Source organism: Dermacentor variabilis, chromosome 2 (assembly GCF_050947875.1).
Source record: "Dermacentor variabilis isolate Ectoservices chromosome 2, ASM5094787v1, whole genome shotgun sequence".
Classification (NCBI taxonomy): domain Eukaryota; kingdom Metazoa; phylum Arthropoda; class Arachnida; order Ixodida; family Ixodidae; genus Dermacentor; species Dermacentor variabilis.
Genome location: NC_134569.1, coordinates 36,675,493 through 36,698,524, shown reverse-complemented (window position 1 = coordinate 36,698,524; position 23,032 = coordinate 36,675,493). Strand labels below are relative to the sequence as shown.

The window sequence follows — 23,032 nt, the reverse complement described above, 5'->3', positions numbered from 1 at the left end:
TGCAATGTCGCCGCGTTCCTGCAAATTTCTATCCAGTTTCGACGTTAAGTGCTGTTTCAATCGGTGCGGATTTGTTATGTTTTTCTCGACAACGCCTTATTTTGCAGGCTTTTTAGTTAGCGAGGAGCTATTCCCGCATAAAGAACGACTTTTCCATAAATCCTCAGTCATTGGATAAATTTAGGTTATCGAGGTAGCGCTGACAAAACGTACACCAGTCAACAAAGTTTGTCATGCCAATTTCGCAAATTAGACTGAGACGTAGCTTGCTGCCTAATTTGTTAAGTGCGCGTGCTCTATACTTCCGCTATATTTTCTTACTCATGTTTTTCCTTCTTTGCTTCATTCGCGCTGCTTTTTTTTCTACATCCCTTAGTCGCAATGCAGATATGGAGATGTGGACACTCCGTCATGTGCTTCTTGTTGTTCCTGCGAGACACTTGAGCACCTTATATTAGAGTGTCCTCTTTTCATTGCGCAGCGGACGTTGCTTGTGGGGGACTCTATTCTACTTGGCCTACAGTTTACGACTCTCCATCTTTTGCGGTATCCGAGTGGTTCAGCATTTAATCACGCCCTGCTTACTTTGCTACTAGAAACTAGTTTGGCTTCCCGTTTGTAAGGGACTTTGCGCGTGACAAAACCTTCTTGCTAAATGTATTTGTGTTTTTTTTAGATTCTTTTGTAATTTATGTGACCTGCGTGTATGTTCTGTTCCTACTTGCGCACTCTATTCTTCGTTGTGGCTTTACTTTTTGTCTTTCTGGCCTACTTCTTTTCTCTTCACTTCCATGTCTCCTAGCTTCACGTTCTTTTTCAATTCCCTCCTTCCTAAACAGAAGGCAGGCTCTGCACCCCTTTAGGTGGCACTCGCGTCCCGCAGGGCGGGGTTCTCAGCCCCGCGTTGTCCAACCTTGAAATCATTTGACTTGCCGAGGTTATTCCTCAGACTGCCAACATTTCCGTACATTCTCACGATATATGTATCTGGGTCTCGGCAGTTATATGTCCTCATGTGCATGCACGGTTCCAAAAAGCAGTGACCGTGACATCGACGAGCTTGCGTGATCAAAGCCTCAGCATTTTGACCGAGAAGTGCACCTCAGTAGCTTTTACTCACAAACCTGGTACGTTCATATTAACCACCAAACAACTTCATATGCAAAATCTCAGTAATTACTACGCGTTATTATTGACAAAGACCTTTCATGGAGCCCCTTCATATCACACCCAAAGAAGAGGCTTGCCTCTAACGCCCACACACTAAGGTTTCTCGCCGATAAAATCTGGGGCGCAACGGTGGCATCTATGCTTCAACTATACAGGACGCTCTTCCTGGGACTGGTTTATTTTCTCAAACAAGTGATTAAATATACAGAGAATGTGATCACGTGATGAAGTGACGCGTACAAGTGGTGAAAGGGTGTCACCCTATCTTGTACTTGCATCGTATGTGTGCTTGTACTCCTATGTACTTGTATGTACTTGTGCATGTATGTACATGTACTTGTATCTTGTATCATGTATTTGTATTTTGTACTTACTTTTATCCTTCTCCGGGTTGCGCTGCCCCCCCCCCTAGGAAGGTGAAATATTTGTTATTGTTTCAAAAAGCTTTTCTAGTTAAATTATTTAGTATTTATCTAATTTCATATGCCTTTGATTGTTCCTCATTTAATTCAGTTACTTTCCTGCAATTACTAATCACCTTCTCATTCCATATGAATCTCTGTCCATCCCAATAGTGGGTATGAGTCATTAGCAGAGGGCAAACAAAATCAAACAACCCAAATAAAGAAATGAGGGGCGTAATTTGAATAAATAACTTCTAGTTCAACAAAAAATATTTTCAATAGAATTTTTCTTGATTAAGATAATTTATTGCGTCATCAGTTGCGCTACCAGGCAAACTTTACAAGCTCTACTTAAGTCCTTACCTGCAGGTTTAGACGTAGACCTGACTGAACGTTATCACAATTTTGACGCAGTCCGCGGGGCCGCTACGCATGATTTGCTGCTAAGCTGCTAAGAGCATCTTTCACAGAAAATATTAGCCCTAGAGGCTTATATTTGAGTTAATACTTACGCCCATGAAAGCCAGCCAGCATACTCTAAGAAAACATGCAGCGTTCCTAACGTGAACAATGTTTTACAACGTGTAAGAAACAAAGAAAACAAACATATCAAGTAATTACATTACAAGCATGATTCGGTTGTGTGGTTGCCTAATGATATATATATATATATATATATATATATATATATATATATATATATATATATATATATATATATATATATATATATATATATATATACTTTCAAATCTTCCAAATTTCAACACTTTCAAAAATCTGTAAAAGTTGCCTGTGGCAGATATTACAATTCTAGTTCATGAACTGGTCTACTCGAAGCAGGGGAGAATATTTGCACAAAGAATTGAGATGCAAAATCAACTAATTAATATAAATTTACTAATTAAGCTTTTAACTAATTACACTAGGGCCCATATTGCAATTTACAATTTCTAGCCGTGGAGTTCGCAAGGCGGATCCACTTGGAACGAATTTTCGAGATGACACCAGTTTCGAGACATAAATTCCCAAACTTTGCGGAGTTTGTTTTGTTTCGGTTTGTTTTTGTTTTGTTTTTGCATTTTGTTTCACGCACTGAAGCGCACAACGTACTGGAACGCTAATGCATCTCTCCGCAAAGTTCGGGAATTTATATCTCGAAACTGGTGTCGTCCTGAGAATTCGTTCCAAGTGGATCCGCCTTGCGAAGTCCACGGCTAGAATTTGTAAATTGCAATATGCGCCATAGTGTAATTAATTAGAAGTTAATTAGTGACTTCGTGTTAATTAGTCGATTTTGCGTTTCAAATATATTTTTTTGCAAGTAGTGTCCGCCGCTTCGAGTAGACAGGCGCATAAACTAGAATTCAGCTATCTGCCACAGGCAACCTTTACAAAATTTTGAAAGTGTTTGCTGAAACAACCTATATATATATATATATATATATATATATATATATATATATATATATATATATATATATATATATATATATATATATATATATATATATATTATTTATTTATTTATTTATTTGTTTATTTATTCACATTACCCCTAAGGGCACTCATGCGAGGGTATTACATAAGGGGGGGGGGGGGGGTAGACACAAACATGAAATATACACAAGAAATAAAACTACATGAAATAAGCACCCACACACGAACAACATAAAATAAATAGATATGAACAAGGGGTATATGCACCAAGTCATGAACACACAGGAACTTTTTTACATAATATGTTAATATGTGCATATAACAATCAGTAATAACTAATCTGCTACCAGTAACCGTTCTTTTTTTTTTGGCAACAAGGTTTGGAAAGATGGTAAGTTAATTTCAGTAGCTATCCGTGATGGTAGGTTATTCCATTCTATTATTGTGCGAGGAATAAATGCTCTTGCGTAGAGCGATGAGCGGCACGTTATGCGTTTTACTTTGTTATCGTGGTCACGGCGCGGGAAGACTGCAGGGGGTGGTGAAAAGAAGTCACCGTGAAGCGTGGAATGGTGATAAAGTTTATGAAATAAGGTTAGGCGAGCAAACTGGCGTCGACGCGATAATGATTCCAACTCGGCACGTTGTTTTAAGGATTTGACGCTGGTGAAGCGCGAATAATCGGAAAAGATGAAGCGAACAACACGGTTTTGCAGAGATTCAATGTTGTTGATTATGTATGCTTGATCGGGATCCCATATGGCAGAAGCATATTCAATTTTTGGGCGGATCAACGTGATATAAGCAAGTTTTTTAAAGTGTGAAGGTGGGTGCTTGAGGTTACGCCCAAGAAGACCGAGGGCTCGGTTAGCTGATGCTAAGACGGTGTTTATATGATAATGCAAAGTTAAGTCAGACTGAAGAAGAAGGCCAAGATACTTGTAAGTTGGCGCAAGTTCTACGCTAGCATTATTGAGAAAGTAGGCGGTAGGAAGTCGAGTGGAATGGTTGGTAAATGGCATTAGCTTGGTTTTAGACGTGTTTAAAGACATTTAAAGACGTATTTAAAGACGTACTTAAAGACAGACCACGAGGAACACCAAGCGGTCACCGCATCAAGAACAGTTTGTAAGGAAAGTCTGTCAGCGTCATTACTAATATTACGATATATAACCCAATCATCTGCGAATAATTGAATTCGAGATGAGACACATTTGGGTAGATCATTAATAAAAATTAAGAAAAGTAGGGGACCAAGCACGCTGCCCTGGAGTACTCCAGATGTTAAAGGAACAGAAGAAGAGTTAGAGCCATTAACACAGGTGAATGGTCTGTTGGAGAGGAAATCTTTAATCCATGCAAGAACGTTTGGGTGAATATTTAAGTGTGTTAGTTGGATTAGAAGCCTGTGATGAGGAACGCGATCAAAAACTTTAGAGAAGTCAAGAAACACTGCGTCAACTTAGAAACCTTCGTTAAATGCGGAAGATATATCGTTAGTAAATCCGGCGAGCTGAGTGTCGCATGAATAACCCGTGCGAAAACCGTGCTGGTAGACACAAACACACACACACACACACACACACACACACACACACACACACACACACACACACACACACACACACACACACATATATATATATATATATATATATATATATATATATATATATATATATATATATATATATATATATATATATATATATATATGTGTGTGTGTGTGTGTGTGTGTGTGTATCGTTTTCTCCGGCATCACGGTGTCTGGAAATGGGTGTCGACTGCACACGGTGGTCTTGGAAGATGCGGTTTCTTGCCTGTCCGTGTATCCTTATCTTCCGCATAACCCTGCAATGACTAAGTTGAGACTCTGGTCACGATCACGGAGTAATTTGTCAACATTATGAATCTGTTTCTCTCTTGATCTAAACTGGCCCGCATCTCGCGGCCTCCGAAAACGGAAAGCGCGCGATCCTGTAAACGCAGCTCGCCCGACGTTGGAGGCTATGCACAATACGTGGCCTCCAAGAGTGCACCGATGACGAGCTTTTGCTACGTTGGAAGTTTCGGAGGCAACGCACAGCATAGGAACGTTCCGCAACATTCTCCTAGATGGCAGCAGGGCTTGGGTGAAGCCCCCTGGAGCCCATTGAGGGAAAAGAAGAGGGCATAAGCTACCGTGGGCATGAGCGAAGTATTGAAGCGCCGTCTGGACGACAACGATCGATAAAAGCGGAAAGGAGTTCGCTCTTTTTTGGCAGATGGCGCAACGTACTCTAAGTCGAAGCGATGCGCGCGCAATACGAAATGTAAAGAATGTCCTTTTATCAATCGTAAAACGTTACTGATTCCACAATGTAACTGAAGGAATACACGAGCCTTCGGTATACTGTTAGGCGTCGATCACATCACTATACTTTCCCAGAATAGAGAAGCACTTATAAGCAGGGTTTCTGCTCCAGTAAATAAGGATCTCCTACGTGCGACATACATACATACATACATACATACATACATACATACATACATACATACATACATACATACATACATACATACATACATACATACATACATACATACATACATACATACATACATACATACATACATACATACATACATAAAAATGTAAAGCCCAAGAAAGAGGGAAGATGGGGTGCTGTTGTGCTAACGAGTAAACCTATTGTAGTTCGTCTACACTGGGCTAAAATGGATATTGCGGTTCGTAAAGCGTTGCCCGCATCTTATACACAGTTATCGCTGTTTTCTCACGTTTTCTCCATGGCATCTTTATATATTATTTATTTCTTCCCTCATATTTCCATTAGGCATTTCATCGACTTACATGCCTACGCTATAACTTCTCTTTTCACAGCCTATTCTCTAAGCACCAAAAACAATGCATAAATCTGAATCTTCCAGTGGACCACTAATGAGCAACGCGGATAATGCTCACCGACCACGTTGAGGTACCCGACCTGGTTCTTCATGGGGCGCGTGTTCACTTGGCACATGTAGTAGCCGGTGTCGTCGGGCCGCACGTCGCGGATCTCAAGCTGCCAGACGCGATGACCTGCGTGGCTCACTCGGATGCGCTCGTTCTGCACGATCACGTGCGTGTGTAGGGCCAGCAGTGTCTGCTTGTCCACGTTAAGCCACGCCACCTGCGTCGACAATGCAGCGTAGGACTGGGCACAGTATTCTGGGTCGACCACTGTCACGGATACGACTTTCATTGGATTCTGCTTGGCTAAGGCATCGAGAACACTTGACGGACAAGCGAGGCGGTGCGCCAGGCATCGATGCACGCAAAAGTGAAAGCTTTCGTCAAAGTAACCGACGGAGCACATGATCCTTGTAGATACCGCATCATCACTCTCCGCATCCCGCTACGCATGCCCTTGCAGGAGTAGATAGAAAAAAACTGTAGAATGAACGCTTAAGATAGTAGGCTACACAACATTCTAGTATCTGGATTACAGACTTCCAGACCATGGATTACTAAATAAGCTTGTTTAGCCGGCCTTGACAAGCTGATAATCTAGAAGGCTATGCAAAATTGAAGTGCTTGTGGTGACGTCGCATTGAAATTCTCGCATCTTCTGCCCGTGATGTCACAGATTATGGCAACAAGGCTAGTTGTTCGTTTATGAACAGAAAGAAGTGCACCTCACAGAAGAAACTTAGTGAAAAGCCAATAGGAAAGGTTTCTGCTTCAAATAACTGTGTCTGATATTCAGTGGTCAGGATAATCTATGATCGACCGGGGGTGATGTTTAGGCTTCAGCTTCACCTCAGTATCTGCCAAAAACTCATGCGTGTTAAGGAAGCAGTGAAAGTGGTACTCTCTAGGAAGTCTCTAGAAGTTTGGTCGTAGCCACAAACATAGTGGCAAGTTGGTGGTTCTTTTAATCACTTTTTGTTTACGTGTTGTCCGTGCTAACTGTGTTTTTCCTTTAATAAATTTTATTCGTGAGCAAGGGCTTCCTGCCAGCTACGTGGAGTATTGCCTGCGGCCAAGGACGTACGGTAAGACACGTTTGATGGACAATGACACATGACTCGCGTTAGTTCTGCAGGCGGTATTGAAGCATTTGAGCAGTGCAAAGTACATGGTCGTGTATAGACTTCCTTATCGTGGCAATGTGTCATCCTGTAGTGCTCTTACGAGCCATAAAGAACATTAACAGGCAGAGGTACAATATACCTACCGTGTGGTTACCCAAATTTTCTACGACACACTTGAGTGCAGCATTCCGGCCAGCCGCAACTGTGAGGCTCGGTATTGGCTCAGGAAAGTACGGTTCGTCCTTGCTGACCAGTTCATCTGAAGAAATGAAAAACAAATAAAGAAAACACAAGAATATGAATCACATAATTTTTTCCCCTAACCACAAAAATTTTGATAGGCATCCACTTGCCTGGATTCTTGCACCAACAAAATACGCGCTGATTGAATAATACTGATAACACTGTATTCAATATAAGGCTGGTTGAACGCGTGTGAGCCATGCAATAGTGCCCAATGATTTAACTTTTCAAATCTGCACGAAAATTCTGCGGAATAAAATAAACCCTTGCTGCACCTACAACTGATGGTGGCGTCGATGGTAGCATAGAAGTGGCGTCGATTGCAGCAGCGGAACTTCTGTATTTACGCGAGCAAACAGATCTAAATGCATTTCAAAGAAACAGAATAAACCTTTTTTTAATGCGAAACATTCTTTGACTCAACTTGGCCCTTAGGTAGCGAGGGAGGTTCCTGTCTCGGATCGCTTTAATAAAAAGAAAATTACGCGTGACCCGCAGCGACATTGACGTTGTTACGATCGGCCTGCAGGGGTACCGACTTGCAAAATTTTCCCAAGCCAGCTGCAGCTGTGGGGGTGGCGTCCTTCGGAGAAGCGACCTCCGAACCCTTCTCAGCCCCGCTGCAACGACTCGCTTTGTAAGGGCAACACTGCGCCTCGTCAACAGCCTGAAGGCGCCGGCATGTCTGCCACGGTCGGCGGACCGAGTATTGTTAGTCGATTCCCGGCCGCTTTCACGGTTCGCTTGGAGCAAGAGAACTCCTGGAAGGGTATGTTTTGCGGTGCTTTCTCACGGGCCCCAGCAGTCGTCACAGTCAATGGACAGACGCGGCGGCCACTGACTGCGAGGTGAGCTCTGGGATCAAGACGCGACTGCTCGGGTCAAGACCCCTGCCTGCGAAAACCCTCTCACACCGGTGTGTTCAGTGAAACCTGTGTGGAAGTGAGTGTGTAAGCCCTCCCCCTCAAAGGCGGGTCGGCTACGATGAGTTTGGACACTCCCACTGGTAGAAGGTTGAACAGCCATTTTCCCTCCCCTAGGGATCAAGGGAGGACAGAGTGTTTTTAAGCAGCCGTTGATGGCTGCTCAGTGTGCATTCTCTTTCAGTCATGCTAGACTGATGAACCGTAACGTTCTCCACCCTCCATGTAAAGAGAGAGAGATGCAAATGAGAGAAAGACAGGGAGGTTAACCAGACTTAAAACCTCCGGTTTGCTACCCTGCACTAGGGGAAGGGAAAGGGGAAGTAAAGACGGAAAGAAGAGCGTGACAAAAAATAAAAGCGTGGGAAAAAATATGAAACGGGACTAAATGGGGTCATCATAGTCTTTCTAATAGGCCACTGTCACGTAGAAAAGTCAACAAAGCCTTGACCGACTTTTGCTGCGACGACAGTTCACGTCGGCATTCCAAAACTGACTGTTCTGAAAGTGGCTTGCCGTCAAGGCGCGCCAATGCGGTCGCTAGTGACAGCCGGTGCGCGCTGTATTGAGGACAGTGGCAAAGCACGTGTTCGATAGTCTCATCGCCGCGGCAGTGTCTGCAAGCCGCGCTGTCGTCCATACCGACTCGGAAGGCGAAGGATCTTGTGTAGGCCACACCAAGCCACAGTCGGCAAAGTGCTGCTGTTTCGAGTCGAGAGAGTCCAGATGGGGGTCGAAGTCGAAGGGATGGGTCCAGTCGGTGTAGACGTGTATGCTTTAAGCTTGGTGGGTTCCATAAACTTTTGATGGCTTCATTTGCAAGCACACGAAGTTTCGTTGCAGCGTCTGTTCTTGAGAATGGAATGGAGTCTTGCAAGCCCTCCTCATGTGCAGATCGTACTGCTGCGTTGGCATGTTCATATTGTATTGTAAATACTGAATTGTAAATATTGTAAAATATTGTAAATAAATCCCATATTCCTCGTTCTCGATGAGAACAAGTCCCTCCTTTCAATAAGGTCCTTAGCGTGGATGAGACGGACGACGGCATGGGCCAGCTACCATCTATTTCATGCCCGACCCTAACTCTTATAACGTGCAGTCATGCATGAATATTGAAACCTATCATCGTCTAATTTAACTGATTACCGACTCCATCTATTTCCTTCGAGCAGAAACTTTTGCCGTAAAAGAAAAGTTTGACCACATTTCGATGTCGAATACCTACATTAAGCTATTATCAGCATCGATCTGGTCTGGCGCCCTCCTCCTTGTGCTCATACTGTAGTCATAGAGCTTTAGTGAGGATGCGAGAATAGTGTCACGTGGTAGTGACGGTGGAGAAAGCAGCAAAATGTGAATGGCGAAACTAGTGTTTTATTGGGCGAACCTGTGTCCTCAGAAACAGGCTACACTGAAAGCACAGCGATAGCGGCGTATACAGTCGGCGATCGTCAAAAATCCGATCTGTCATTCAAGTGTGTCGCCTTTATGCATGGGTCATCGAAGGTTCTAGAGTAATCGCTGGTGACCGCGTGTCTTCCAGAAAATTCTACGCGATTCGCGTCGCACATGCTTTGGGTGCACAAATTACACAATTACACAAGCTTGGGTGACGACAGACAACCGGGTAGAATCAACGATAACATTCGAGAAACTTCCGATACGTGCGGGCGCGTCCCGCGCTGAGCGATACGATTTGTTAGATGGTGAAAAGCAGTCACTCGAAAAAGTTAACAAGTATACCTGTCAATAGAACACTACTTCCTGCCATGTCGCCGTTTTTCATCGTTAAGAAAACAACCTTTAGAATTATAATTTCATGCTGCTGGAGGGAATATGACCATTCCCAATATTCTATGTTTAGCAGCCTCTTATCCCGGAAATTATCATAGTAATGTTGGTGCAGCTGTTGCGAGATTTATAATTGAATCAGGACGATTTTCTTGGTAAATTCTTAAATTTTTATCTGTCTCCATTCTTTTTTATCTGTTCAGAATTTCTCAATAGTGCTTCTTTTTAGGCTCGACTAATTCTTAACTCATCCGATTCTTGGCCAATCACGTATGATCCACTCTTGGAGGCTAACAAAAAAAAAAACGAGCGGAACTTCGAGCAGAGCACAGCAGCTTCGCGCTCTATTAGGCCACGATCGCTTCTTCTTTTGTTATTGCCGATTTCGGCAAGACAAAACATAATCAAATTGGCAAAACGAGTCAGTCCATATGTCTCTCGTTCCAAAGCCAGCAGGCTCTTTTAATCGCGCGACGTGTGCGCGCCACGCCGCTTCCTCGAATTCTTTCCATGTGAGAGCTCGCACTCTCAGGCGCCGTGCTAGACTGCACTATCTCCGGGACCGGCATACTTTACTCAATACTTTCCTCGTAGCATGGTACGCAGAAATTGTGCGACGTTGTACAGACTTCATGATCGCTCAATTTAATCATGCTTTAGCATTTCTTAGTCAGAGCACATATGTCATTGTTGTTTTAACATACGCCACATGACATAGCCACATGTACGCACGATCGCATAACAGCTTGTTGCTGATGGCGTCACAATTTGCGTGTCTCTCTCTCTTACGTGCGTCCAGTACCTGTGTAGAAACCAACAATTGTCATGTCGTAAGCCAGCGTCGAACGCCCGCCGTATGGTCATCTTCATGATAGTCGCCGTCGGGCTGCTGTCGTCACATACACGTACGCTCGCGACCCCACACACTGTATACTCAATTTACACAAACACCTTGGCCCACCTGCTATCGCTTTGCGGAACCACTGACAGTGCTAGATAGTCAGGTACCTGAAAAATGCTTCACATAACATAGACTTGTGCGTGGAATCTGGACAATTTTTAGTTTTGCAATCCTTCTAATATGTGTGGAACATGCTCATGATTTTCAGACGACCTGTTAGCGCTCTCGTACATTGTTCATAGGTTGTTAGTGGTTATTTTATTATTAAGCAGCATTCAAACTGTTCAGGCTGTGGGCAGCAACGCTTCTGTCACGGCGAACGTCCCACACCTTTTGTTTACTCAAATATAATAAATTATTTTGGTAGTTAAATTATTCCTAATTATTCTTTTTAATCGCCGGTTTTTTAACATGTGAACCGACATGCAATACATGTAAATAATATGTCATGGATGCTAATTAATATGTTCACACATGCTGCGTGCCTGGACAGGGACTAAGTTTGTATGATTTCTTGATTTCTAGTTATAGTGTATTTTACCGCTAACTAATCTGTAACCTTGCGCGACTGATAACACTTCCATTGTGTCATAAATTATGACAACAATGTTCTGTTCATCCCTGCCCCCCTCCCTCCCCCCCCCTTAATTTAATACCAACAGCCTTTAGCTTGTTCAAAATAAAAACGAAAACAAAACGCAAGCACTCGATCAGTTACGGCACCCCGCGCCCGCTTTCCTCCAATCACAAATGCGCCTTAACGAGCCTAAGGTCTAGGATTGCCGATTGATGAAGACGCTGATTAGATAGTCCATTGAATCAGCGGCTGTTAAAGCAATGGTGTGCTTGTGAGTCGGCAGTTTGTCGGTTAGAATAGCTTCTGAATGTTCGTGTAATGGGGACATTAGGGACCATTCTAAACGTAGTGCCGACTATGCATTTGATCATATTGCACTATCAGCGCATCACATCTTCTCACATGTCTTGTCCAGAAAACTAGAAGAGTGAATGCGGAGCCTGCAAGCCAGTAATCAGCAAAAAGACTATTAGTGAGCGTAGTAGTGACTAAAGCTTACAAAAAAAGAAAGCCTCTACCTAAGCCAGAACGTCTCCTAAAGATAAGTCATAAGTGCACCTGCACTTCATGCGGTTAAACCGAAGAAGCGGCTGTAAAAAGAGACAAGTGCTTTGATGTGCTAAAATGCGCCAGTATAGAAAAAACTCGGCGTTAGCGCTCGCATGCGCGAAGGTACACAAGAAAGCCCCTCCCTTCCTCATTCGTTCAGAGGTGCTTATGCTTCATTCAGAAACCTCGTTTTGCGTCCTACATCCCTATCATCTAGCTTCTCTCTTCCTCGCTTTTTGCGTCATAAAAATTTGTTTGCCTACAAAACTGCTCTAAAGGCTTGCACGTCTCGAGACGCCCAGCAATGAAATGCGACAGCGTCAGGCGTGGAGTAAGCAAACCACCACGTCATTCCGAGCCGCTTTTGACTTGCAAATTCATAGCGGCTCTAGGCGCAGCTGCCGGGGCTCCACAACTCGGAAGACTCCAGATAAACACCTCGGAGCCTCGCATCTCCTGGCTTGGGATCGCTGCAGTGTCGTGGCAGGAGATGCAAAAGGAATAAACGAAGTGAGTCAAGAACTCCTCGCGATCTTCCGGAAAATTCATAAAAGGAGGAGGTAGGAATAGTGCAGTTTGAACTTGGCGGTTTATAACAAACACGTAAAGCATCGCCTAAGGAACACAGGACATTTGCTTATTCGAAATGTTGTGATATGCGCATTTATATTTCGGTTTTGCCACGAGCGAACGCTTATGCTATCCGGTGTGAAGAAATGAAAGTGACTCGAAGCGCTGTGGCATATTTATGCGAAGACACTAGAACACACAAGTCTTCCGGAGAAATATAGCAGCGCGCTCATCACCTATACGCGGCAAGTTGGGTTTCGAAAAGAAGTTGCGACTGTGACGTAGGTCTGATTGCGTCGGTGACGTAGCACAGTACGTGCCTAAACTCGTCGAAACTGCATAATGCTGCTGAAAGACTCTTTAGTTTTACACTGCCGTCATTTTGCATTCTGTACTTGATGACATCTTAAAAACACTCACAAGCAAATTACGTCAGCCCTTTCGGTTTGACATTTGGTTGGTAATACCCCACTTTCGTTTCTCAAAAATAAAAGCATTTTTTTATTGTGATCGGCGAATGAAAAAGTCTAGATAATCACTTTGCTGGCGAACCGTGCCTATGTACTAAATTTTTCTATCGTTTTTTGGTTATGACACTCTGAACAGAAAGCGTGTCTGGCCTCTCACATGCACCGGTAATACAAGGAGAGAAACGCTAGGAGGTGGGATTATTTATTGACTGTCGGTTCGTCTCGCCTGTTGTCACTGTCACGTTACTTTTACTTTCTCGCAATTACACTATGTTCAATTATAGCGCAAATAACCGCCACCTTCATGTTCAATAGAACAGAGTCAACGACGTACCAGACCCTGCCCTGCATCTCTGCCTGCATGGACATTGTAAGCTTGTAGTCCTCTATCGCCTTGGCTAACATTGTACGGATAACTTATTTGGTTTAGTGTTCGTCCTGTAGCTTGCTAATGGCCTCACCCCTCTGTCCCAAAAGAAGCAGATAGGAGCGGAGAGAACACGTATTTATTGTGAAAGGTCGCAAAGGATGGCTGAGACAAGTTGCTGTTGACTTCTACATAGCGCTCTTGGAAGGGAGAGAAGGAGAAAGAAATGAGTGTGACGTGTGACGACGTAGACATAGAGTATAGGAAAGCGTCGGGTAGGGTTGCTAGATGGCGCTTTGTTTATTCGCTCCTGCTGTGCGCCCTAGCCATCGCAACGTGGGAACGCCCACGACAGCGGCATGTACAGACCTCGTCAGGACTAACCGAAACACGTGAGACGCAAAGAGTAGCGCGCCACTCGTCATCCACCGACAGTCACGTGCAACTTCACAGAGTTTATTCCCACGTGCTCGTACCGCCCTGCATTCCCGATAACTTCTGAGAACCTCAGGATTGCAGTACGATAGGATGGACGCTTTGAGTGGAGCTTTCTTTCTCTGTCTTTCTTTTTTCTCTTTTACTTTTCTTTCTTTATTTCGTTTATTTTACGCTAGCTGTTATGGGCTCACTCCTCTGGTCGTTTCGATGTCCAGCGGTGTCCGCCGCCGTCCATGGCTGAAATCCCAAAATCCTTTGCGAGAAGACTACACAGAAATAGAAATAACAAAAAAATTCTCACTTTCTCACGAGGATTCGGACTTAAGACCAACGTAGTGTCAGTCCAGTATCCTACCTCTCAGCCACCCTGCTTATCTTTCCTTTCACGGCATTTATTTAAGGCCCAATTTACTCCTGCGGGAAGCATAAAGAAGCGAGCTAATGGGTCTATTTCACTCTAGTATGCATCACAGAAAAGATTAACATTGCACAAATTATTTGCATTGCACAAATTCAGTAAATAGGACGAGTTGGCCTGGCTTTTTCAGCGTGCCTTGCGCAGCGGTTCATAAGCTGGTTATATTCACTAACAATTGTATTTCAACATTTTTGTTGGCCAACTTCCCTCGTTTTCTTGCAAAGACATCATCAGTGAGACTGAAAACTCGCTACAGATTTGTGCGCTGGAGGTAAGGGGGATGTAACTTTCGAACCACGGAAGCAGAACTGCAAGTGAAGAGCAAAAAGCTTGGACAAATGGAGGGTACAACACGTGTTGTACCCTCCATCTGTCCCTGTTTCTTGCGCTTCACTTGCAGCATGTCGTACCAACCAGAACGAATTTCCACCTGTCAGAAGCAGAAATTAGCAAACAAGGTCGTGGAAAAAATCCAATGACAATAGAAAAGCTAAAGTCTAAATTCAGTGAATATGACCGTTATGACGTGGTGGTACTCGCGTCGCCGCATAGATAAGTGGAGTCATCGCGAGGTGTAGAAAGCGCTGCCCCAACTATACAGGCAGCTCGACCGGCCGTTAAGTTGAGAAGACCATTGGAACCTGCATTTGCCGGTCTCATTATGCGCACCCGCGAAATTGCGGCCTAACATGATCGCGGGCGCCTCCACTGTAGTTAACACCAAATTCAAGTACTCAAAACAGTCAACAAAGTTACTAGTTACTTATAATTTATTACCGAAGAAGTAGTTCAACTACAGTTAGTGTTACCACGAAAACAAAGTAATCGGTCAATTACAATATTGCCGAAAAATCAAATTTATTACAAGAAATTATGACACGTAATTCGTTACATACGAGTCTTGTCTCTTCTACTTTCATGGCGAGGCTGACAGATACACTGAGTGCCATAGAGTTTCTATTCATTCTTAAAACGTGCTACTTACGTGACGGCCGACCTTCACAAGAAACATTAAAATGGTGGTAAAGACAAGCACCTTACAGACAGCGAATATCATCAATCTGGACAAAATTGAACTTGAAAGCATCCTTCAGTTGGACGATCATAGAAGCGAAATGAGTTGCTGAGAAAATTATAGGTTCTGAATTTCGCTTCAATATGCGTGTCTTGCAAACGTTATGCATTCCCATGAGTAAAAACATAACAAAGGGCACATCGGCAGAACTAGCTGGCACCAGATATCGCACGTAATGAGGATTTAGATCAAGGACTTTTTTAAGAGTTCGTTGAAGCACGTCCCAAAGTAACATGTCATTTCTGCAGCTTACAAAACAACGCTCACTTGTTTGGGGTAGATCTCATAGTCAGTATGCCATTGACATGGCGGCGAAGAATATTGATCCTGGAGAGCGCGATCACGCCAGCAGCTTCTATGATGAGCCAACGCCCGCTCAGCAACCTTGTACTGGATAGAGCTGGCGTCTGTGCCTTCATAGTGCGCCAGGTAGTCGCCTTCGCAGTACTTGCTCTTATTATTGGATCCAAACAGTAGTTCATACCCACTACGAGGTATGTATGAAGAAGCAGTTGGTTTCACATGTGTTTTTATTACGACTTTAACCAAAAAGTCACAGTTTCGCCCGACAGGCGAAGCACTGATTGCGATAGCAAATTATTAGACAGCCATAAGAAGTAAGATTGGTCGTTTTATCAGCTGCAGAAACGTCTGTAAACATTGGCTTACTAACTAAATCAGGCGACCACGAACACATCTCACTTAATGACCGTAGACACTCGCTGTCAAAATGCTTGCGTGATGGAGTGCGGCATTCCGCTTCGTGCCGCCTCTCGCTTCGATGCCAACTAGACACACGAGAACACAGTGACTACGAATTCATCAGCTATCTCATGTCCGCTATAGTCTTCAAACCCAGTGCAGATGCCTCCAAGATAGGACGCGTGCCGGCGCGCTCAGCCGCCGGAGCTGGAGCAGAAGGATGCATGCTCACGTGCGCGCGAACCGCCTCGCCCCTCCCTCCCCGTCCTAGCTCACGCACGTCTTCTCGCTCGACTTTTTGCTCGCGTGAGAAGACACCGCTGCATCAAGCTGCCATTCTTCTTGGCTCATCCTCCCAAGGTTTCTCTCGCACCTACAGTATACGGCGTGCGGCCGCTATGTTATCGAACTTGGACTTTATACGGAACATCACGGCAACGCGGACGACGAAAATTTTCCTGGAGTGTCTATATAAATGCTATAGCAATAAAACAAATTTTGCATGGCGGTGCGTGGGCTAAATAAAGACAACTTCAGAAAGGCATCGGAAATGGTCCAAAATAAAGTTATCTAGAGTGCTCCTATGTAAAATGTCAATAATTCAGGGCGTCTGCTTCGCCTTCGTTAGTCTTATTTTTTTCTAGCACTCGGCTTTCTCTAATGCTTACTGGATAACGCTGACGCCACTTTGCTTTTTTAAAGCATAGCGGGAAGCCTGTTATGTAGGTACCCCAAATATAGATTTAGGAGGAGGACGACAAACCCAGAAATAAGAAGCTAGAGGCTTGCTTTAGTAGAGGCCAGTGGAGTTAAAGAAATGAGTTCTTACGTGCCCAGACCCTAATGTAATTATGAAGCATGCTATGGTGAGGGACCCTAGGTTAATATTTACCACCTAAGATCCTTTAACGTGCTCTTAAATCTAAGTAAATGAGCGGCTTTGCATTTAGCTCCCATCGAAATGCGGCTGTCATGGTTGTGATCGAACCAGTGACCTCGAACCCAGTAATTCAACGCCGGCGCCTCTGGGCTACGGCGACGTGTGTGCTACCAGTGGCTAACTCCGAATAGGCAAGAGGGGTAAGCAAACCGAGTCTTTCCATTTCACCACCGGGAGGCGCAACTTCCGCAAACGAATACGACCCACACTTTTTTTTCCTTCTGATGACTGTTTGCTCGCACCTGCGAATGTTCAATCCAACAAACAACGCACAAAATAGTCCAACGCTTGTTGCGTGTTACATTTCACCAGCCACTGGTTCGCGTTACGGGCAAAACCAATTTTTCTCTGGCCTCTGGTCATACAACTCAACTGGACAGAACGAAAGACTGTAATGATCGACATTAGCCCTAGTTTGTTGACTAAGTGAAAGAAGATTGTACTTAAAGCTGACGACTGCATAAGGAATTCGATGTATAACCTCGTGCATCAAGCTTAATCTTTTAATGTATTTATTTGCCTTTCAAGGATCACACAAAGACGAGGTAGAGAAATAAACGCAAGATGCTTCCTTATTTCTTTTCCCCCAGTTTCATAATATTTTGTTAAGCATTTCCTCCTGCCATTTGCTCTGTCGTCCACCTATATTCAAGATTGCAGCTGTCTATTTTGGGATGCCAAAATAACTTATACACAGACGTTTTATGTCTGTAACTGGTGTACCTAACCAAGCGAACGTTTGGCAAATTACTGATAGTCGGCACGTTAATAATCTTTATAGTCGCCTATATTCAGTGTATATATATGAATAATAACGATCTCACTGATACGTCGGTGTTGTCAACATAAACAGCTGCTCGGACAAGTGAGAAAGAGACTACAAGGCTGTTTGTTGTTTCTTAACTCATGGTCGTGTCTGTGGGTTGTCATGCTGCCTTAATGCATGTGTGTCTTTGCCTATAGGGAGAGTCAAGCTGCTGGACGCAGAGTGATGCAACATTATACTTCCCTGTAATATCCTGTGGGAGCTGTCCGAGTCGCTTGCTTCTTTTTCGGTTTCAAGTGATGACGGTACAGAGAAGGGGAAGAAAAGAAAAGAAATAAAAACAGAAAACAAAAGAACAACGGAAAGGAAGAAGAGAAGATCGCAGTGGCGGAAAGCTTCACAGTCGTTTGAACAGTGCCTATCGAAGGCCTCTCCGAAGTTAAAGATCTAGAGGCACAAACCACAATATAAAGGCAGATAGACGGAAGCACACTGTGGACACACAGGCAGAGAGAGAAATAAACCAGGCCGGAGTGTCCAGACAGGCCATAAAACGTTTCGACAGATGGATCTACCTTTATTCAAGTTGACGTGGTTTCTGGAGTAACTGACAGGCTATATCTATATAAACAGAAAAGGCCGAACGGCTGTTGTCGGCAACGGACAGCTGGTCTGCACTTTCTTATATATATATATATATATATATATATATATATATATATATATATATATATATATATATATATATATATATATATATATATATATAATGTGCATTCCATTAAGCACAAAAGAAGACAGGAACGCTTTTGGAAAAGATAATTCCATCGATTGAAACGCCTTTCCGCCTATTTAATGCACCTCGTATGGGTTCACTGTGGAATGCGAGGAGGCCGCAATAGCGAGAAAAAGTGTTGCAATAAAATAAGAAGACGAAACCACGCTCGTAGGCACTGGCACGCTTTCGACATATAGGACATAAGCCGTAGGATGAACGGACAACGATAACAAGTGCTGGCACGCTGCTTCAACCCACTCGTTTACCTGTTACAATGTTGCCAGGCCATGTAAGGTGCAAGGTGTATGCAAGGTGCATAGTGTAAGAAGGACCCTGCAATGCTTTCGCAAGTCTCGCTGGCAACTGGTGTTGCAACATTGAAAACATGGTCGGAAGATCCTAGAAGAGGAAAATATTATACCTGTCCTTTTCAGCCGTGTCGTCACGCGTGCACTGACATGGCAGCGTTGTACAGCGACTTTCAGTGATGTTAATTGCTTTAATGGTGCCATAGAGGTTTTTAGTTTTTGGTTCGAAACAGCCTGCTATTTGCTTTCATCTGCGTGCCTTCGGATAAGACGCTTGTCATGTGGTGTATTTTTAGAGCGGAGCTGTATATGTCTGCCCTCCCCTACATTTTCAAGCGAAGCTTGTATTAGCTCACAAGTTTCGGTAGCGATATAGTTACGCAAAAAACTCAGTTGCTCCCAGAGCAGAGTAGCTGCGGGAAAGGACGGTTTGATGAACGGGCAGTTGCGCCGGCACCGGAAGGTGAGTCATTAGCAAGGACTCCAGCTGCATATGCGCGTGCTCACGCCGCGCCCGCAACCAATCGGAGCCGTTTCGCTTCCGCCGGGGAGTAAAAGGGCAGAAAGGTTTCACGCGTGCTGCGTGGGCTGTGTTTCCGTTCGCTTCATTTTCGGAAAACGGATGGGACGGCCACGCGTTGTGCGTTCCCCCGAGGAGCTGGCAGCCTTCGACAAGCGGCGCCGTGAACTCGCCCTTGAAGGGGTTAGCGTCTGCGCGCCGATCCAGCCATTAAGGCCTAAATACAGTCCGACGTAGCGTAAGCTCGCGCACACGTTATGTCACGTTGGCGAGAACGACAGCGTCAATAGTTCGACCGAAGTTTCGACGCGATGGCGCCTCCAACGTAACCGGCCGCCACCAACGTGCTCCGACGCACTCGTCGCCTAACGACGCTCGCCCGCGCGCCGATAAAATCGGACTGTAAGCGCGCCTTTAAAACCGCTGGAGCCCAGGCATTCCGGCAGCAACGAGAACAGGACCCCGAGCTGAGGGAGCGGAAGGCCCAAGCAATCCGGCACTGTTACCTGAGGGTTAGTTAACCTGACGAAGGACCACGCAGGACAAGCTTCGCTTACCCCCCTTTTACGGTAGGGGAAGGGGTCGACATTTTTTTCAATGTCCGTGCCTCAAAATTCCCACGCACGATATGATGAGACAGAGCAAACCAGTAAGGCATGTGCTGCCACCTGGCGTAGGAAGAGGAAGGCGAAGAGGCCACCCAGTACATAGTTCCGTACAATAAATACAGAGGGAACACTGGCGGTGTCTACGGGAGCTGCAATGGGAATTATGGGAATCACATGGATTTGCCTAAACTTCGTCCTGCTGGCTTTAAAGAGCTCTTACTTTGTAAATTCACGATTTTCAACAAGGTACTCTACAATAAGGAATTCAATAAACATTGAAATCATCCTCCGGCAGGATTCGAACACAGGACCTCTAGCACAGAAGCCCAACACTGAAATCAGTACGCTGAGGGCCCATGCATCGGCAAGCGGCATAGAACGCCCTTACAAATTTCTTGCAGGCAAGCCAGCGTCTTGAGACGCTTGGAGCGTTTTGATTTGGACACCTCGACATGTTGAGCTGCTATTAGCAGCGATTGTGCGTGTTCGCAGGCTATTCTACAGACGCGGAAGGGAAAATCCCCGAAATAAGTAGACTTTTACAATCAATGGTATGATTTATCTTTTTTTACAGCTACCCTGGTAGCCCACGTTCACAGAGTGGAATGGCCGTTATTTTTCTTTTTTTTTCCATTTCACAATCAAGTGCGGGAGCATGAACGTTGCTTCTAAGTTGCCTGCAAGAGAAATGAATTGTGGGTGCACTGTTTCATAAAAAAAATCGATTATTTAAGATTAGGCTTTAGGTCTTACGCTCTACCCAAGTGCAAGGAAAACGGATAAATGCTTTCCGTAGGCAATTGCAAACCTGAGTTAAATCACAGTTGTCCCATTTTAAAACCGAAGTGATATCAACTCTTTAGAAAAAACTTTTTTACAGACTAGTTTCTTTTGTACTTGAAAGTTTCACGGACATTGAACGTTACCCTTCCTTCTTCGTTCCGTCTAAAGGGACAAAACTTCGCCTTCAACGAAAACGGACGCCGCTTATTGAACAGTATTACTGTAAACGTCTAAAGCGGACGAACTCATTAGTATGTAAATTTAGATAATATATTTACTACTGTTACGTGAGTTTCGCAAACATATTTTTCCCATACAAGTGGCATCTTCCGCAGTCGTGTGCTAAATATCATTCTTGTCCGCTTCACATTCTTGAAGTGACGTTATTTACATATCTGCAATGGCTGTATTCGTTGCCGAGTTACAAGGTATAAAGATGCTGCTTGAATGGCAATGCTGTGGCAAACACGGTGTGATGCACACCAGCTGGTGTTTACCGTGACGGATACGACGTGGCGATGGCAGAAGCGGTCCGCGAGATAGCCTCTAAATAATGTATCAGCGGGTAGGAGCCGAAAAGCTGAACAAGCAAAACTGATAACGGCGCCCTCGAAAAATGAAAGAAATGAAGACAGATACGAAACCGAAAACGTTGCGCTTTTCACCATAGCAGAGATATGAACTTCCCCCATTAGAAAAACATAAAATGAAAGTTTTTCAGCCACTTATCATCGCTCGCGACGAATTAGGTTTACACCATGCGAAGAAAATGAGATCGGTGGCATTTCAAAGAGGGCAGTAAAAAATGTATTTATTTATTTATTTATGATAGTGTCAATCCTATCAGGGATCATGACATGAAGGGAATGTATATAGTTTTCTTACAATATAAAAATTATTATTAGCACGATATTTAGATTACACACAAAACACAAGCAATTAGCAAAGCCAAACAATATGGTAGGCATGAAAAATAAAGTAATACATTGTAGTAACATTACGGAAAACAAGAGGTAATAAAAATATAGACAATTGGCAAAGGCGAACGAAATGGTAGGCATTAATTACAAAGCAGTAAACTTAACAATAACAACATGCAATTAAATAGGCTGACAATTAGCAACGATGGTAATAAGTAATTACAAAATAATACAATGCAATGAACTTTAGAATAAACAACAGAAAAAGAGGTAAGCAATTAGCATAAATAAACAACGGTACTCAGTACTGACAAAGCAATACAAGGTATTACAGCTAGATTTACACAAGAGGTAATAATCCATGAGATACGTTTCAGGTGACGGTAAATAAATGGGGATAAGTATAAAATAAAATAAATTAAGATGGCACCAAAATAAATGGTAACACAAGAAGGTCATAACTGTGAAGCATGTAATTCGTTTTGGACTAATGTTAAAAAAGTAGATAAGGTTGGGCTGTTTGTGATAGTAGGGTCCAGCTTCTTCCATTCACGCGTAATTAAAGGGAAAAAAACGAATGCTTATGAACTGTGTGTTCGATAATTGGTAGTGACAGTGCGCATACAAATAGGCTTGTAGCAGTTTCAAACCAGATAGGTTGTTATTCAGAATATTTAATGCAACTTCAGTAATGCGAGGAAAGCAGTTGCTGGATGTACTATATCACATGGCGTACGCCTTGGTTTGAGGAAGGAAGGAAGGAAATCAACTTTATTCAGGTCCTGCAGGCCACGAGAGCTTCGGGCTCTCATGGAGTGGGCGTCTCCCACGACGGAACCGGGAGGTTGAGTTTCCTGGCGGCGTCGTGGACCTGCTGGACGGCCCAGAGTTGGGGAGCGAGACCGCACTGGTAGTGACGTGTTTTGCGGCTCCAAATTCAATTGCATTTCATAGTTAGGTTGACGAAGAGGTTTAAAAGATTTCACTCTTTCCGTACTTTAATGAGCACGCACGTTTTTATCGAATACGTATTTGCGATCTCGCAGCAAGTCCACGCAATATATGTCTGTTTATTAACGCGATTGGGACAGAATGCAATAAAAGACAGGGAAGGTTAAAGGTCAAACCAACAGGAAAATGGTAGTGACGCCGCGTGGTTAAGGGATATAGAAAGCGGGAGAAGGTAAACCAAGCGCGCACAGATGACGTATGTAGCACAACTACAGAAGGTTAACACATGCCGGTGGAGTTCAGCTGTACATCGCTTGAACTACTTTGTGAGCAATAAGTGGAC

General features: G+C 43.9%; 1 protein-coding gene across 1 annotated transcript in view; it reads right to left on the bottom strand.

The window, feature by feature from the left end:
• The window catches only part of LOC142571631 (titin-like), a 220,107-nt gene that overhangs the window by 70,975 nt on the left and 126,100 nt on the right, over nucleotides 1-23,032 (bottom strand). The window contains exons 5-6 of the mRNA XM_075680140.1: nucleotides 7,232-7,347; nucleotides 5,977-6,184 (exon numbers count right to left, since the gene is read on the bottom strand). Coding sequence (XP_075536255.1) covers nucleotides 5,977-6,184; nucleotides 7,232-7,347 — 324 coding nt within the window. The remainder of the gene's footprint in view (nucleotides 1-5,976; nucleotides 6,185-7,231; nucleotides 7,348-23,032) is intronic.